The sequence below is a fragment of the Phodopus roborovskii genome, unplaced genomic scaffold (genome assembly GCF_943737965.1).
Source record: "Phodopus roborovskii unplaced genomic scaffold, PHOROB, whole genome shotgun sequence".
In the NCBI taxonomy this organism is placed as follows: Eukaryota; Metazoa; Chordata; class Mammalia; order Rodentia; family Cricetidae; genus Phodopus; species Phodopus roborovskii.
The window spans coordinates 4,505,909-4,524,210 of record NW_026126682.1 but is presented as its reverse complement, the minus strand read 5'-3'; the positions used below and the strand labels follow the sequence as shown (position 1 = coordinate 4,524,210).

At 41.9% G+C, this 18,302-nt stretch overlaps 1 protein-coding gene and 1 pseudogene across 2 annotated transcripts in view; one reads left to right on the top strand and one right to left on the bottom strand.

Annotated features, from left to right (window-relative positions):
• The window catches only part of Dbf4 (DBF4 zinc finger), a 38,913-nt gene extending 21,473 nt beyond the window's left edge, over nt 1–17,440 (bottom strand). For both annotated transcript variants that reach the window (XM_051174570.1, XM_051174569.1), the window contains exons 1-2: nt 17,160–17,440; nt 15,958–16,130 (exon numbers count right to left, since the gene is read on the bottom strand). In XM_051174570.1, the coding sequence (XP_051030527.1) occupies nt 15,958–16,130; nt 17,160–17,205 (219 nt within the window). In that variant the 5' untranslated portion in view covers nt 17,206–17,440. The remainder of the gene's footprint in view (nt 1–15,957; nt 16,131–17,159) is intronic.
• Nucleotides 7,150–7,723, top strand: LOC127214170 (protein JTB-like; annotated as a pseudogene).
• Nucleotides 17,441–18,302: the final 862 nt, after the last annotated feature.

The window sequence follows — 18,302 nt, the reverse complement described above, 5'->3', positions numbered from 1 at the left end:
CTATGTAACAACACTGTACAAATTTGATACATGGGGCTACTAAGTACCCAAAATGCAGTTATATAACCAGGCCATTGAATTTTAAATTTTACTTAATCTTAATGAATTAGCTGGTTATCACAGTTCTAAATCATTAAGTTTGTAATATTCTAATACTTAAACATAAATGAGAAAAAGTCCTTTACAAGCATAAAATTGGAGGAAAATGTCGCTGCATGCTCTATAGTACCAAAATCACTGACACACCAAAGTCAATGTTATTAAAGATCACCCAGGGGAAGAATTAAACTAAGTCTAATAACACCAGTAGTACTAGTAAAACAACTAACACGAAGACTAAGAACTAAGCAGAAGCAACAAATACTAAGTAAGAAGACTTTGTAAAAGCTCTATCTAATCTCTATAGTATTCATACCATGAAAGACAATAACAAGATGCCTCAATGGGTTGGGTACTTGTTGCCAAACAAGCCTGACTTGAGTTTGATCACCTGGCAGAAGAAGAAAACCAACTCCTGCAGCTCTCATCTGAGTTCCATGTGAGAGCACACACCGCACTCCTGAGTACACATTTACACACACACACTCCCTAAATTTTTCTTTAAGAGGCTAAAAACAAAATGAAGCAAAGTTTGTGGCAGTTAAGTAATTTACTCAGACTTGGCTGTTGACTGGAGCAACCTTAGCGAAATGCAAACTATTTCTTTTTCCCCTCTGGCAAAATTCACTTTTACTCACCAGTTAATAAAGTATTCATACTTCTTTATTTCAGAAAACAAGAGCCCCAAATAAAGGCAGGAAAGAATGTAAATAGTAATTTGTGTATATATAAAATACTGCCTTAAACTTCATAAAGTCTCCAGTAACTATATCACACACACAAGATATATATATGCATGCATACATACATACACACATACACACAAGTTCAACTTTTTTCTATTCCTTCCTTTCTTCCATCCTGTCTATTTTTGGTTTTCCAAGACAGTTTTCTCTTCCCTGGCTGTCCTGGAACTCACTCTGCAGGCCAGGCTGGCCTCGAACTCAGAGATTCCCCCTGCCTCTCGAATGCTAGAATTAAAATCATGCACCATCACCACCAGGCTTAGTTCAACTATTTTAAGTATAACAATTCAAAGGAATCCCCACCTTTACAGTGCTAAACAACCATCACTACTATCCATTTCTAGAACATTTTCATCCCAAATTTAACTCCATGTCCTCATACTAATAACCTCAACTCTACTTTGCTTCAATGAATCTGACTATTCTAGGTACTTCACTGTTCCTGCTTACACCATTGAAATTTAATTCTAATTGTGAGGTATTAAGGTGGAAATGGGCTGGAAAGAGTCCTGGCTGCTCTTCCAGAGGACCGGGGATCAGTTCCCAGCACCCATATGGAGGCTCACAACCACCTATAACTTCAGAGATTCTGATGCCCTCTTCTGACCTCTTCAGGCCCCACATGCATGCGGTACATACACATATGCAGGAGGAACACTCATATTTTAAAATAAAAATAGATAAAGGTAAAGGTGAAAACATTCTATAGCAGTGGCTCTCAACTTGTGGGTCATGACCCATGGGAGTGTGGGTGGTCCACATATCAGATATCTATGTTACAACTCATTAACAGTAGCAAAATTACAGTCATGAAGTAGCAATGAAATAATTGCATGGCTGGGCATCACCATACAATAAGGAAATGTAAAAGAATCACGGCATTAGGAAGGTTGAGAAACCACTGTTCTGTGGTCTTTGGAGACAGATTCTCTGAAAGTTAAATGAGGCCATAAAGGTGGGATTAAGCCCCAGTGCTACTGCTCTGGCTATGCAAAACGAAGAGATCTAGGATGGGATGACCAGAAAGTCATTGTATTGTTATTTTCCTCACTGGCTTTAACAAAAATACCTCACAAAAACAACTTTAGGAAGAAGGGATTTATTCTGGCTCAAGATCTGAGGGAATATAATCAATTCAACACAAAAGACAAGGTATGACAGCAGGGGCATGCAGTGGCTGATCACAATGATGTCAGGCAGGGAGAAAGACGAATGCCAGCGCTGCACTAGTGCTCTCAATTTCAGTCTGTCCAGAGCATCAGCCTCCTGTCGTCTCAGGGAGGAGCCCATCACCTAGGACAGTGGTTCTTAACTTTCCTAATGCTGTTCCCCTTTAGTACACTTCTTTATGCTACTGTTTTCAATTGTAATGTAGACATCTGTGTTTTCCAAAGGTCTTATGGGTCTTGACCCACCAGTTGAGAAAATGATCTAAGTAAGGGAAGCCAGGGCAGGAGCTCGAAGGTACTGAAGCAGAGTGCATGGAAGAATGCTATTCACCTGACTGCTCTCTACAGCTTGCTCAGCACAGCTTTTTGACATCCTACTTTCAATTCTTTCAGATAGATGTCCTAAAGTAAATTGCTAATACCCCCCCCCCCCCCCGTATTCTGATAGCATCCATACTGTTTACAAAGTTGTTGCCTCATTTTACATCCCCACCTACAGTGGACAAGTAAAAAACAGTGAAAGTTAACACTTTCATTTTCTGGTTCATTGACAGTAGCTAACAGCACGACTAAGGTTTAGATTTGCATTTATTTACCTGAAGATTAGGAAGCTGTGGGGCTACTGGTAGATCTTTTCTGAATGCTCATTTATTTTTATGTGTGTGAGGGTTTGCTTGCATATATGTATCTGGTGCCTGCTGAAGCCAGGGAAGGGTAACAGGTCACCCAGAACTATTATATACAGATGACAGTGAGCCACCATTCGGTTCTGGAACTGAATCTAAGTCCTCTGTAAGGACAAAAGCTTTTAACTGTCAAGCCATCTCTACAATCCCCTTTAGCCACTGATTGTCCTTCTGTTGTTGAAATGTAGGTCTTCATATATTCTGTATATAAACCCCTTATAGAATATACAATTTTTCTTTGAAACACACCTCATATAGTATAAGATGGCCTTGACCTAAGGATGACCTTGAATGCCTGACTCTCCTGCCCTTACCTCCTGAATGCTCTAATTATTGGTCTGTACCACTGTTTTCATTTTATGCAATGGCAGGGACTAACCCCATGTAGGCCTAGGAAACACTAGCAATTGGGTAAGCATGAATGATTTGCAAAATATTCTCTACCATTTTGTGGATTTCTTGTTAATGTCCTGAGAGATGGATGGGTTGTTAATTTTAACTAAGTTGAACTTATGAATCTTTTAAAATCACTGCCAATGATTAGATTTTGGTATTACTGAAACTATTGCAGGACAGTATTATAAATATTTCTTTTAATATTTCTAATTATTTAGCCTCTTACATATACACCTTGGATCCATTTTGAGTTAATTCTTGCTTGTGATGTAAAGTAATTGTCTATCTAGCTCTCCTGAAACCAACCGACTGATCCATTATTTAAAAAACAAAAATAAACCAATAACTAACTCTATGTAAAAGTTTATTTCTAAGCTCTCAATCAACTATAATACATTTCTTATACATGGAGTTAAAATTCCTTAATGTAAAATTGAAAAGGGAGGGTGGGAGAGCAGAGAAGTTTCAGCAGATAAAGCACCTACTATTCTTTCCAGAAGACCCTGGATTCAGCTCACCCCATGTACATGGCAGCTCACAGCCACCCCTAACTCCACTTCTAGGGGGTCTGATGCCCTCCTATGGCTTCCTTGGGTGCCCGTGATGCCTTATTGTATAAGCATGCACACACTAAAATAAATAATAAAAACCATCCTTGGTAGTTCTGAGCACAGTGCAATACAGAGAAACCCTGTCTTAATTTAACTCTTCAAAATAACCACCACCACAAAAAAACAAAACAGAACCAAACCAGAAAAATCACCTATGCTGTGTGTGGCAGCAGCTCAGGTCTCTATTTCAAAACTGGGGAAATGGAGGCAGGAAGATAGTTCCAGGCCAGCCTGGGGTAAACATAAACATAAACTTACCTACCCTCATCCCTCCCCACCCCAAGCCCAAACCTTCATAATGAAATGTCCTTTATTATATGGTTTTAACATAACTGGATTATTGCTACTTCCATATCTAAACTTCAATCTCAAGGTATGCTATAGCGGTTATTAAGTACACAAGCACACCCATACAGGCATATATTTTTTAAGCATGTTCTTTCCAAAAATTAAGTACAGAGATTTAAGCACATCACTACCAGACCCTAAAGACCCAACTAAAACATTAACTGTGTTGATTCATAATGGCAAGTAGGCATTTTCACCTGTATCTTAATAGCAATTTCTATTACAGCATTCACTGGGTCGTTCTGTAATTATTTCATTACTATGCCCACACAATGTCCTCTTAACGTCCTTCAGCTAGAAGTCATCTCCCATTCCCTTTGACTTTTATATTACAATCAACTGCATCCATGTGTTGTGTAAGTTTCCTGGAGTATTGAAACATTCCACCCTACAGGGAACTCCTTAAGCTGGAGGAAAGTGAACAACTAAGAACATCAAGGAAGTCCCTGAAACTGACCAGATTCACTAGGCCCCTCTCTGAGAGTAAACAATAAAAGCTGAGATCCCTCTCAGATGAATGTAACCTGCAACAACTCTGAGACCACACCAGCTACTTGGAAGTAGTAGTAATCAGCTAGCTGCCCAGAAGAGGTTTAGACCAGTCACTTGGAAAGGATACTCTCTAACCTATCGAGATGCCTGCAGGTTGCACAGTGAGCTCCAGCACCAGCATTGGTGAGTGTCATCCACACTAAGGTGGGTCCTGGTGATGCAGCTGTCTTTGAATCATTTCTGCTTCTATAAGTAATCCAATAAAACTCATTGGTTCATCAAGCTAGACTTTGGTGGTACCATATTTTGGTTTGTCATGGGATCCCTACCTGAGGTGAGTAGATGATATATGCTGTCTCCCCCAGAAAAGATTTTTCACACAACATGCCATTTATGTCTGGGTTAGAACTTCAGAAAAGACAGAGGATTCACTTTTGAGCCTAATAAAACATGATACCACACCCTGAAAATCATACTCAAAAGAACTGTTCAACTGTAGTTTTACCATGGCTTTCAACTTATAGGAAATTGTGGCCCTACGTCTTTTAATGGGCAAACACAAAATTATGCTTAACTCTGCCTTCAAGAGCATGACATAACAAGGCATCACCATGTCGAAACATAGCCCAAGAATGTAATCACATGAGAACTCTGCGTGCTTGTGAGAAAATTCCAAGAAAACAAGAGTTTTGTGACCTTGGTTTCTTCTAAACATCTCCATTCTTTGTCTCTTATTCCTTGCTATTTATCCCTCTGGAGCAAATAAATCTTTGTGCTGAGAACTTGGTCTTGGGGTGTTCTAAGCCAATATGGTCCTTTTCACTTAACCCTCAGAGTATAAATTGCCTGATGCTCCAAATAAAGTTGGTCACTGAACAAAACATTAGTCCACCTCATTTTTAGGCCCTGCTCTCCCAGACCTTTATATTATCTTTCTCCAATGTTTTATTCTAGTCTGTTTAGAAATGGGCCTATCCTTCTTTTTCTTTAAGTAGGGTATTACTAAGTAGCCCAAGGTGGCATGAAACTTTGAAATCATGATCCTCCCAGTCTTAGCCTCCAAAACCTGGAAATAAGCAAGATCAGCTCTATGTCCTTGCATGGTTTTGATTTAGCTATTTTTCTTAACACTATATAAAGTTTGCTATGTGTGAAATTTGACTACAACACAATCAGTAGTTTAATTATGAGTCTTCTGTGCAAAAGAATAGGATATTAACATGCTTTTATTAAGATTAGAAAAAACCATACAGGTGCAAGACCACCCTGAGGCCCCGCTTGCCTGATCTTTGACCCCCGCCCCCACTGCCGGGCCTCTGCCAGAGGTGAGTCTGGGACCTGTTCGGATGGAATCCTCCCCAAACCCTTCCCTGGGAACTCCCTGGGCTGGCCCCAAATCTCGCTCCCCCTGTGTCCTCTCCCCAGTGAAAGTGCTCTGATCCACAACCACACAACTCAGAGCCTGCCCTCCCCTGACCCTGTGCCCTACCTAGCCCACTGCTTTGGTTGAGCATTGGACCAGAGGGTGGGTCCAACAATCCCACCACCTCCGGGGAACTTCCTGGATCTGCTCTGTGTGCACTAGACCCAGCTATCCACACAGGACCACCCTGAGTCCCCACCTGCCTGATTTTTGACCCCCCTCCCCCGAGCCCTGCCTGAGGAGAGACCTCCTAGAGAGCTTGGACTCCCCCCTCCACCCCCCCCCCAGCTACAGACATCGAACTCCTGACCCATCTAAGCCCACTGGGGGAGTACCATAGAGAGAGCGAGATCCCACCTGCACCTACTGGAAGAAGTGATGGGAAGATGGCAACACAAGAGAACACCAACAATAGAAAGACAATCATGACACCACCAGAATCTTGGGACTCCACACCATCTAGACCCGAACACACCAAAGCAGATGAAGCAGAAGAAAATAACTTAAAAAATATCTTCATAAAAATGATAGAGGCCTTCAAAGACAATATGAGAAAATCTCTTAAAGTAGAAGAAAAAAACAAACAAAAAATTGGAAGAAATAGAGGAAAAGACCACAAAAAATGCAAAAAATGAACAAATCTCTTACAGAAAGTAAAAAAAGTCAAGAAAAAAAAACTATCAAACAGTTGAAAGAAACAACTCAAACAGTTCAAGAGTTGAAAACTGAAATAGAGACAATAAAGAAAACACATACTAAGGGAATGCTGGAAATAGAAAAATTGGGCAAATTATTGGGAACTATAGATGCAAGCATAACCAACAGAATACATGAGATGGAAGAGAAAATCTCAGGTGCTTAAGATAAATTAGAGGATTCATCGACCAAAAAAAATCTTAAATCCAACAAATTCTTAACACAAAACATTCAGGAAATGTGGGACACTGTGAAAAGGCCAAACCTAAGAATAATACGCATAGGGAGCCCCAGCAGGAGACAGACAAGAGCACCTGGGACTGCCTCGCTAGTGCTGGGACCAGGAGCCTCTGCGAGCAAGATGGCCACTCCAGTGACAGAGGCCAAGGGGCGAGGGCACTAAGTCAGGACCGCTCACCCTTCCTCCAGCTGCTTGTGCCCCCACAAAGGCCTCCCACTTCTAGCCAATAAATAAATATGGATTATTCTCGCTGTGGTCGCGAGGGCGTCCCCGTAGAGCCTTAGTTGGCCCAGGGAGAGAACTCGGGCATTTCGCTGCTCTGAGCTGGAACCTCTGGGAGGTCTGCTACAACAGGTGCAACACTGACTGCTCCATGCTCGCGGGCCCGGGGAGGCTTAGCCCCCCCCCCCCAGGGCAGCCACCTCTGCTGGTTGCTTTCACCTTAATCCTCTGCATAGAGAGGCTCCGATGCTCGAGGAGAAGTTGTCCGTGAGTGCCTCAACTTCACCATGTTGGCTGGTGGAAGAGTTCATAGTGACAGAAGAGTGTATTGTACTCTATGTTCTAACTTCCATATTAAAACAACGCCTGAGTGTGGTTCTACAGGGTATGTGGAGAAAAATCACATGCAGCTCATCTAAAAGGAATGAATTCAAAAGCTGCCCTTCTGCTCTAATAGAACAACACTTATTCTGGAAGTTTGAAGGCACCATGGTGGGTGTGGCTTTAGTCTTCACTTGCCTTGTCATCATTCGTCAGCGACAACTGGATAGAAAGGCTCTTGAAAAAGTTCAGAAGCAAATTGAGTCTTTATAGCTGAATCCCACTGTATTATGCTGGGACTTGCAGACTGTATCTCAGATGGAGAAGGACCAGTGAGCTAATTCACATTCTAAGTCTGGTAGTAGCACCTTTTCCTGACTTCCTCTTCCAGACCATTAATGAGCACAATTAAACGTGAAATAGAGCTGGGCATGGTGGCACACACTTGTAATCCCAGTACTTGGAGAGTGAGGCAGGAGGCTCCTTGGTAAATTTAAAGGCAAGACTGTTTTAAAAAAAGAAAAAAGTAATAAAGGAGTAAAACAATTTCATTTCCTATAATAATTTGGCTTCGGGGAGCACTGGGTGAGGTGGCACATGCCTTGAATCCCAAACATGGATGACAGCAGAGAGAGACCTATCTGTGAGCTCAAAGCCATCGTTTCCATATATCGAGCTCCAGGTCAGCAAGGGATATATAGTGAAACTCCATCTCAAAAAATTAATTAAATTATAAGAGACCGGTGAGTTGGTTCATTAATTAAGAGCACTTGCTTGCTTCTATTAGAGGGTCTGGGTTTGATTCCCAGCACCCACATCAGGTGGTGATTCTAGGAGCTCTGTTGCCTTCTGGCCTCTGGCACCTGCCTGCTAGTGGTGTGTATAAACTAGTGTAAAGAAATATAAACACAGGAAAATGAATACAAATATTTCTTTTTAAAAATTAAAAGAAGAAGAAGAAAAATATGCATAGAAAGCAAAGAAGCCCATTTCAAAGGTGCAGAAAATATATTCAACAAAATCATTGAGGAAAACTTTCCCAATCAGAAGAAGGACACGCCCACAAAAGTACAAGAAGCATACCGAACACCAAATAGTCTGGACCAAAGAAAAAAGACCCCTTGCCACATAATAATCAAAACAGTTAACATACAGAATAAAGTAAGAATATTAAGAGCAGCTAAGGAAAAAGGACAGGTAACATATAAAGGCAGACCTATTGAAATTACACTTGATTTCTCCATAGAAACCCTCAAGGCCAGAAGGTCCTGGAGAGATGTTCTGCAAGTACAAAGAGTCCATGTAAGCCAGCCCAGACTACTATACCCCGCAAAACTCTCAATCACTATAGATGGAGAAAACAAGATATTTAATGACAAAGCCAGATTTTCACAATATGTAACTGTAAATCCAGCCCTACAGAAAGTTCTAGAAGGAAAACTCCAACCCAAGGAAGTTAACTACGCTCACAAAGACATAGGCAATAGATAATCCCACTTCACCAGAACCCAAGGGTAAATAAAGCAGGGCAAATATATTCACATTACCATCACCAACAACAAATCTAAAACAAAGCATTAACAATCAATGATCCTTACTATCCCTCAACATTAATGGTTTTAACTCGCCTATAAAAATACCAAGGTTAACAGAATGGATATGAAGAGAGAATCCATCCTTCTGCTGCATATAAGAAACACATCTAGCTTCAAAGACAGACATTACCTGTCTAGGAAAAGATCTTCCAATCAAATGTATTCAAAAAGCAAGCAGGTCTAGCTATCCTAATATCTAACAAGTTAGACTTCAAACCAAAATCAATCAAAGGAGATGAAGAAGGTCATTTCGTATTCATCACAGGAGAATTCCATCAGCACAAAGTCTCAATTCTGAGCATCTATGCCCCAAATACAAAGGCACCTGCATTCATAAAAGAAACACTACTAAAACTCAAACCTCACATAAAAACTCACACGCTCATAGTGGAAGACTTCAACACCCCATTCTTACCACTAGACAGGACCATCAGACAGAAACTTAACAAAGAAACAAAATGACTAACAGAAGTTATGTCTCATTCCATCCAAACACAAAAGAATACCTTCTTCTCTGCCCCACATGGAACCTTCTCTTAAAATCCACCACATACTAGGCGACATAAAAAACCTCAACAGATACCAAACACATTGGAATACTCCCCTGTATCTTATGAGACCACCATGCTTTATAGTTGGAATTCAACAACAACACAAATCACAGAAACCCTACAAACTCATGGAAACTGAACAATGCGCAATTGTACTACACCTGGGTCAAAGAAGAAATAAGAAAGAAATTAAGGATTTCCTAAAATTCAAGGAGGAGGACACAACATACCCGAATTTACGGAACACCTTGAAAGCAGTGCTTCGAGGGAGGTCCATTGCACTAAGTGCCCATATGAAGAAAACAGAGGATTGTCACATTAGAGAATCAACAGCACAACTGAAAGCCTTAGAACAGAGAGAAGCAAAGTCACCCTGGAGTAGACACCAGGAAATAACCAATTTGAGGGATGAAATCAATAAAGTATAAACCAGGAAACCAATACAAAAAAACCCAAACAAACAAAAAACAAAACAAAACAAATAAAAAACCAATGCAACAAAGAGTTGGCTTTTCAAGAAAATAACAAGATAGACAAACTGTTATCCAAACTAACCAAAAAGCAGACAGAGAACATACCAATTAACAAAATCAGAAATGAAAAGGGGGCCATAACAACAGACACAGAGGAAATCCAGACAATTTTCAGGACACACTTTGAAAATTCAAAGGAAATGAACAAATTTCTGGATAATCATCACTTACCAAAATTAAATCAAGAACAGAGAAGCAACTTAAATAGACCTAAAACCCCTAATGAAATAGAAGCAGTCATTGAACTCCTTCCAACCAAAAAAAAAAAAAAAAACAAACAAACAAACAAAAAAAAAAAAAAAAAAAGCACAGGGCCAGATGGCTTTACTGCAGAATTCTATCAGAAATTCAAGGAAGAGTTAATACCAATATTCCTCAAATTGTTCCACACAATAGAAGCAGAAGGTTCATTACCAAACTCTTTTTACGAGGTCACAATAACCTTGGTACCCAAGCACCACAAAGACACAACTAAGAAAGAGAACTGCAGACCAATATCCCTCATGAATATTGATGCAAAAATTCTCAATAACATACTGGCAAACCGAATCCATGAACACATCAGAGAAATCATCCACCATGACCAAGTAGGCTTCATCCCTGGGTTGCAGTGATGGTTCAACATATGAAAATCTATCAATGAGATACACCATATAGACAAACTGAAAAAGAAAAACCATATGATCATCTCACTAGATGCTGAAAATGCCTTTGACAAAATTCAACACCCTTTCATGATAAAGGACTTGGAGAGATCAGGGATAATAGAAATATACATAAACATAATAAAAGCAATATACAGTAACCCAACAGCCAACATCAAACTGAATGGAGAGAAGCTTAAGGCGATTCCTCTAAAATCAGGAAAAAGACAATGCTGCCCCCTCTCTCCATATCTCTTCAATATTATACCAGAAGTTCTAGGTAAAGTAATAAGACAACAAAAGGAGATCAAGGGATACAAATTAGAAAGGAAGAAGTCAAACTTTCATTTGCAGATGATATATGATAGTTTACATAAGCGACCCAATAAACTCTACCAGGGAACTCCTTCAGCTGATAAACACCTTCAGCAAACTAGCAGGATACAAGATAAACTCAAAAAAATCAGTAAGTAGCCCTACTTTTTTCAGACGACAAAGAGACAAGAGAAAGAAATCAGAGAAACAACACCCTTTACAAAAGCCACAAACAACATAAAGTATCGTGGGGTAACGCTTACCAAACAAGTGATAGACCTATGTAGCAAGAACTTTGTGTCTTAAAAGAAAGAAATTAAAGAAGATACCAGAAAATGGAAAGATCTCCCATGCTCTTGGATAGGTAGGATAAACATAGTAAAATGGCAATCTTGACAAAAGCAATCTGCAGATTCAATGCAATCCCCATCACAATTCTTCACTGACCTTGAAAGGATAATAATCAACTTTATATAGAAAAACAAAAGACCCAGGATAGCCAAAACAACCCTGTACAGTAAAGGAACTTCAGGAGGCAACGCCATCCCTGACTTTAAGCTCTATTATAGAGCTATTGTCCTGAAAGCAGCTTGGTGTTGGCACAAAAATAGAAAGGTAGACCAATGGAATCCAATCGAAAATCCTGATTATTAACCTGCACACCTATGAAGACCTGATTTTTGACAAAACAGCTAAAAGTATATAATGAGAGGAGGAAAGCATCTTCAACAAATGGTGCTGGCACAATTGGATGAGGGTGTGTAGAAGACTGCAGATAGACCCATGTCTGTCCCCATGCACAAAACTCAAGTCCAAATGGATCAAAGACCTCAACATAAATCCAGCCACACTGAACGTCTTAGAAGAGAAAGTAGGAGATACCCTTGAACAAATTCGTACAGGAGACAGCTTCCTGAACATAATTCCAGTAGCACAGACACTGAGATCAACAATTACTAAATGGGACTTCCTCAAACTGAGAAGCTTCTATAAGGCAAAGGACACAGTTGACAAGACCAACAGACTGGGAAAAGATATTCACCAACCCTACATCTGACAGAGGGCTGATCTCCAAAATATATAAAGAACACAAGAAACTAGTCACCAAAACAATAAATAACCCCATTAAAAAATGGAGTACAGAACTGAAGAGTTCTCAATAGAGGAAATCAAAAAGGCTGAAAGACACTTAAGAAAGTGCTCAACATCCTTATCTATCAGGGAAATGCAAATCTAAACAAGAGATACCATCTTACTCCTGCCAGAATGGCTAAAATTAGAATCGCCAAGGACAACTTATGCTGGAGAGGATGTGAAGAAAGGGGAACACTCCTCCACTGCTGCTGGGAAGGCAAACTCATACAGCCATTTTGGAGATCAGTATGGCGGTTCCTCAGGAAAATGGGCATTAGTTTACCACAGGACCCGGCAATCCCCCTCTTAGGCATATACCCAAATGATCCAAATCCATGCAACAGACATGTGTTCAACTATGTTCATAGCAGCATTTTTTGTAATAGCAAGAATCTGGAAGCAACCTAGATGCCCTTCAACTGAAGAATGGATAAAGAAGATGTGACACATTTACAGAATGGACTACTACTCTGCAAAAAAAAAAAAGTAATGGAATCTTGAAATTCGTAGGCAAACGTATGGAAATTGAAGAAGCCATCCTGAATGAGGTAACACAGTCACCAAAGAGGAACTCACTCATATATGGATTTTAGACATAAAGGATCACCAGCCTGTAATTCACACTGCCAGAGAAACTAGGATACAAGGAGGATTCTAAGAGAGTCATACAAGGTTCCTCACAGAATGGGAAAAAGACAAGGTTTCCTGAGCATACTGGAGTGAAGGGGACAGTGAGTGGAGAGTGAGTTAGGAGAAAGAGAAGGGAAAGAGAGGAAAGCACATGGAACTAAGAAGATTGAGGTAGGGGAGGAAGAGAGAAAGAGACAGAGATAGATAGATGCATAAAAGAGGGAGCCATTATAGGTTTGAGGAGAAAACTGAGTCTAGAGAAATGTCCGGAGACCTACAAGACTGACAACAACTAACAATTTGAGCAACAGTGGAAAGGCTACCATAAATGTCCTTCCCTGATAATGAGATCAACAACTAACTTATCCACCATCATAGAGCCCTCATCTAGTAGCTGATGGAAACAGAAGCAGACACCCACAACTAAACACTAAGCAGAATTGGAATCCAAATGCAGAGGAGGACAAGACCAGGCTACAAAAATACATAGAGACAACTGATCTAAACAAGGAGTTAACAGGTCCCCAGACTGACAGCTGTGAATTGAGCATTGAACCAACTCTGACCCCTTGAACATGGGTCTCAGTTATAAGGCCTGGGCAGTCTAAGGAACCTCTGATGGTGGAACCAGGTTGTATTCCTGGTGTACAAACTTTGGGAACACATCCCCCATAGGGGGAATACACCTTTAACCTAGAGGCAGGAGGGAGGGCATAGACCCTGCTCCAAATGATTTGACAGATCTTGATGATCCCTCCTGGAATGTGTCACCGTACATGTGGAGTGTGTGTGTGGGCGGGTGGTGGCAGGGTGGTTGGGGGGCATAGAAGGGCAGAAGAGATGGAGGGAGGTAGAAAGAGTGACCTGGGTCAATATGCAAAATAAGAAAAAAAAACCATACAGTATGCATTCAATTAAATAATGACACTTTTGGCGAGATCTGAAGCAAAAGTCAGTCATAAAAAGGATAAAGGGTCATATAAAAGTAAAAATCCGGGGAATCATAACCTTTTATTTGTCAAAATTAGTGTTTGGATGTAGGAACTGAACTAACTTCATTGAATTATGTAACAAAGGATGATAAAGACCAGAACTGTATACTCTTTTCCAATAAGAATGGCAGTGAAATGTGGAAGTCAGCTCTTGCTCTTCACCATATGCATCCCAATGATCATACTCAGTTAACCAGGTTAGGCAGCAAATGCCCTCCCTTGCAAGCTACCTCATTGGCCCAGGAAGTTTTCCCTAAGGGCAGAGTGCAGATGCAAGCTCCATTAGTGTAAATTATGCAGCAGAGCCATTTGCATTTGTGGAAATCACAGGGGGTCAGTACATCTGGACTGCTATGGATAAGCTTCACCTTGGGAAAATCATCTTTGTCATCACATAAGTATAAATCTTATGTTTTTCATATGTTCACTGAGATACTTGAAACCATTGAATGTAAAATCTGACACATAAAATCAAAATCTTCCTTAAGTACTATCTATGTACAAGTAATTCATAAATTTGTTTCCTTAGGAAGTGCTGTGAGGATGGGGGAGAAAGAAAGGGGCACTGGAACTGATTCCTGTGGAAGTGGTCACACTGCTAATTTAGTCACAGCTTCCTTTTCATAGATTCCTCACACTAGGCTTAGAGACATACCACTGTCTGAAGCATCTACTGCTAGAAGAAATCTCAACATCAGTGATTTAGGCCTAAAGTTTAACAGATTGGGCAACATACCTGAGAAAGCTATGAAGCGACTATTAGCCACTGATAGTTTACTCTGGGATTAACCAGCAGACAGTACTCTACAGAGTCTTCACACATATCTGAGGCGTGAAGCACATTATCATGCCCTTGAAAGACCACGAAGTCAATGGAGGCAGGTCTATCAAGCAAGACTTCTAAAAGTACAGCCATATGGGTCGTTATGATGAACGCTACCATAAATAAGTAATAATAGTAGAAAAGGAGGATGTTCAGAGGAAGGGACCTACTTACAAAGAACAGAGTGAGCAAGAGTAGAAGGACAAGGAAGGTTAACAAGGGGTAACTGATTATGATATAATTTGTATATGAATGTAATTGGCAAAATATAAAAAATGAAATTAATACAAAAAATAGATAAGAAACTTTTTTCATATTCAAAGTATAATTCTACTTAACTCCCCCCCCCCCCACATACACACAAAGAAAAATAGAAAAATTTCAAGGGCAGGTAAGCTAAGTATCACATCAACAAATAATTCTAAGGGATCTGTGAAATACTCTTTCCAGACTGGAAACACTTGAACTTTCAGAAACTAAAAATTCCAGCCAAGCAGAAACCCCTAAAACACATAATAACTTCATTTGCTAGAATTTAGATAATATTCACATTATACCTAAGAAATCTTTTAGATTTTTGCCTAAGTTTTGTAATAATCTAAGTAATGTATGTGAGAGGGAAAAGACATTGTAATTATTACTCCAAAACTGTTCCCTCAATGACAGGCTGCTGTTGACTCAGTAGTTACCCACCCACCCACCCACCCACCTACCCACCCACACACTATGTTTTGTAACTCATGGACACATCACTGAAGAACTATTTTATTTTGGTTTTAGAGACAGTTTCTTGTTAAATAGCTCTGTAAACCAGGCTGGCCTTGAACTCAGATATCCACCTGCTTCTGCCTCTTAAATGCTGGGACTAAAGGCATGTACCACCACTGCCAGGCACTATTTTAAGAGTCCTGTGTTGTGTGTGGTCCTCCTCCCCCCATCAGTCAAATAGTTCCTGATATTTCAAAGCAGTTCACCAAGACCAAGGACTCTCTTTCTTTTATACTTAACCACATATCACAGAAACATGAACTTTTGTCAGGTACATATTTTCTTTGGCCTTTGGTTTTGGGACTTGAGCACAGAAAACCTTGCATATGCTCAGTAGGTGCTAGACCACTGGGCTACACTCCCAGTCCCCAAATGATTCATCAACAATAAACAATTCAGTCTTTAGGCTGATGCTGATTAAATGGCTATCATTTTCCAAAATGAAATTCTTGAATGATTTCATGGAGTATATGAGTATGAGTATAATTTTTTACTTTTTGTGAGTGTGCAGTTTCCACTTACCCCACCAAGATCCTTTATGTCCTTTTGTAGTTTTTCACATATGGTGATGGAAGGCAAGTCAAGGTAAAATACTTTTCCACAAAGAGGCTTATATTTGGATTTTTCCAACCTATTATCAGTTTTCAGGGATTTCAAAGACGATCTGTTCTTTTCGTTTTTGTCCTGGATGCCACCTGTGATTACAAAAAGAATCAGGTAAAACTTTATACAGACCAAAATTTAACTGCTTAGGAAATATTTGAAGACCTTACCACAGAAAGGAAAAATTGTTAGTCATACCAACTTTAGTTGGATTCTAAACTTAGGATGAAGGCAAATTGCCTTGTATGTTTCCAAATTCTGCACTGCAGAACAAGAGCTGAAACGGCAGGAAGTGGCCCATTATTTATCCCTGTTCATGTATGAAGGCAGGGAACCCTATAAAGCATTCCTGAAAACCCCATTTTCTCAGCATCTAAACTTCATGTGGGTATTGACTCCAGTTATTTATTGATGTCAACTGGGAAAACAACAGGGTTACTTACTATGTGCTACAATCAGGGTTTCATAGTTTTGTCCACTACTAAAACAGAACTAAATGATCTAATCCACACACTTAATGATCTAGTCCACACACTTTGTTTACACACCAAGAACTCAGACCCACTAAGGACGCCGACACTCACCTCCTTTTATTTTTAAAAGTGGATGGGAATCAAGCAAACTTCCCAAAACTTTTCAAACACAACCTGCATTGTAGAGTACCTGGTTAACAGACACACACATATCTCTTAGGAAAACTTTTTAACCATGAATTTTTATTTTTAGACGACACAGTGCAACTGGAATAGAAGTGTTTTTGTGTGTCTTCACGTGTCTATGGGGTTGAAATGAACACGGCGTGTCCCCCACCCCTCCCCCGCGCGCGCGCACACACACACTCACACTCACGCACGCAGTGGGGGCCTCGGCGGGGCCGTCGGGGACCCGCGCATTGTCTAAAGGTTGCAGCCCGGGAATGCGGGGTCGCAGCCGCGGCCGGGAGAGCACGAGGGGCCCGGCCCGCGCCGTCCCCTCCGGGAGACCGAACGCCCTCAGGGCGCCGAGAGCCCACCCAAGTGCAAAAGCAGCCGAGGCCCCCGCGGGCAGGCTCCCCGGGCAGCCGCCGCGGGACCGGCAGAGCAGGGAAGGCTTAAAGGGCCGGCGGGGGAGGGGCTCCATACCCGGGAGAGGTGCTTTGCCGTGGATCCTCATGGTCTCGAGGTTCATGGCAGCCACCCGGCACCTACATGCTGAGTCCGCACCGGGTGCCGCGTGTGGCGGCCGCGAACACAAAGCTCCAAGGAAGGCCCGCCCGCCCCGGCGAGCTCAGGACCGGTTCCGGCGCCGGGCCTCGGAGCAGGAAGGGGCTGCAGCACGGACGTGTGAGGCGCGGCGGTTAAAGATTTGAAATCGCGTCACGCGACCGCCGCGCCCAGGCGCGCTCCCCGCCCTCCCTACGCCGGGCCGGCCTCGCGCAAGCTCCACCTGCCGGGCCTCGCGCGCCGCGGGCGGCCCCGCCCCTGGCCGTGACTCCGCCCCCGCCCGGCCGTGACTCCGCCCCGCCCCGCCTCTGCGCGCCAGCCTGACTGTCTCCGACCCCGGTTGGCCCGCGTCCCCTTCGAGTTCCGGCGCCGCGCTGCAGACTCGGGAGTGGGGAGGGCGGCAGCCCCGGCCGTGAGTGCGCCTAGCCTCGCAGGCCTTATGGCCTTCATCACCTGCTAGGCTTGCTGCGACCCCCGCCTTTCAGACGCCTCGCCACCAGGTACGCCACTGAGCCGCGTGCGGGACGCGGGGCGGGCTCCGCGCTGGCTCCCGCCGACCTGCAGACAGGCCGCAGAGGACCTGGGTGGCCAGGGTGGCGGCCGCGCGGGGGTTCACTCCTCGGACCCGACACGACCCGACCATCGCTGCGCTTCAAGACGAAATTGAGACGTTTGTGATTTGTTTTAATTTTGCTTTATAGATGAGAAAATGCCTCACAAAACTAGTTTTGAGTATACCTCTGCTTGCTCACCCTTACACACGTTATATTTTGTACTGTGTTGCATTTCTTAACTCCTGGCTATAATTGACATTCCTTACAGTATTGATTTTTGATGTAGTACCTTAGACCAGTCAGTGCAAATAAGAATATTGAAGCCCATACAAGTGAATTTTGAGATTGCTAGCCAAAAACAGGACACCAAGATGGATAAGGATAGCTAAAGGAAATGTGGTTTTTTGTTTGTTTCGTTTTTTGAACAGGGTGGATTTTGGAGCAGCAATCACGGAACTTTGTTAAACTGTTTATTAGACAGTTGGAGATATTTGTATTCACAAGGAAA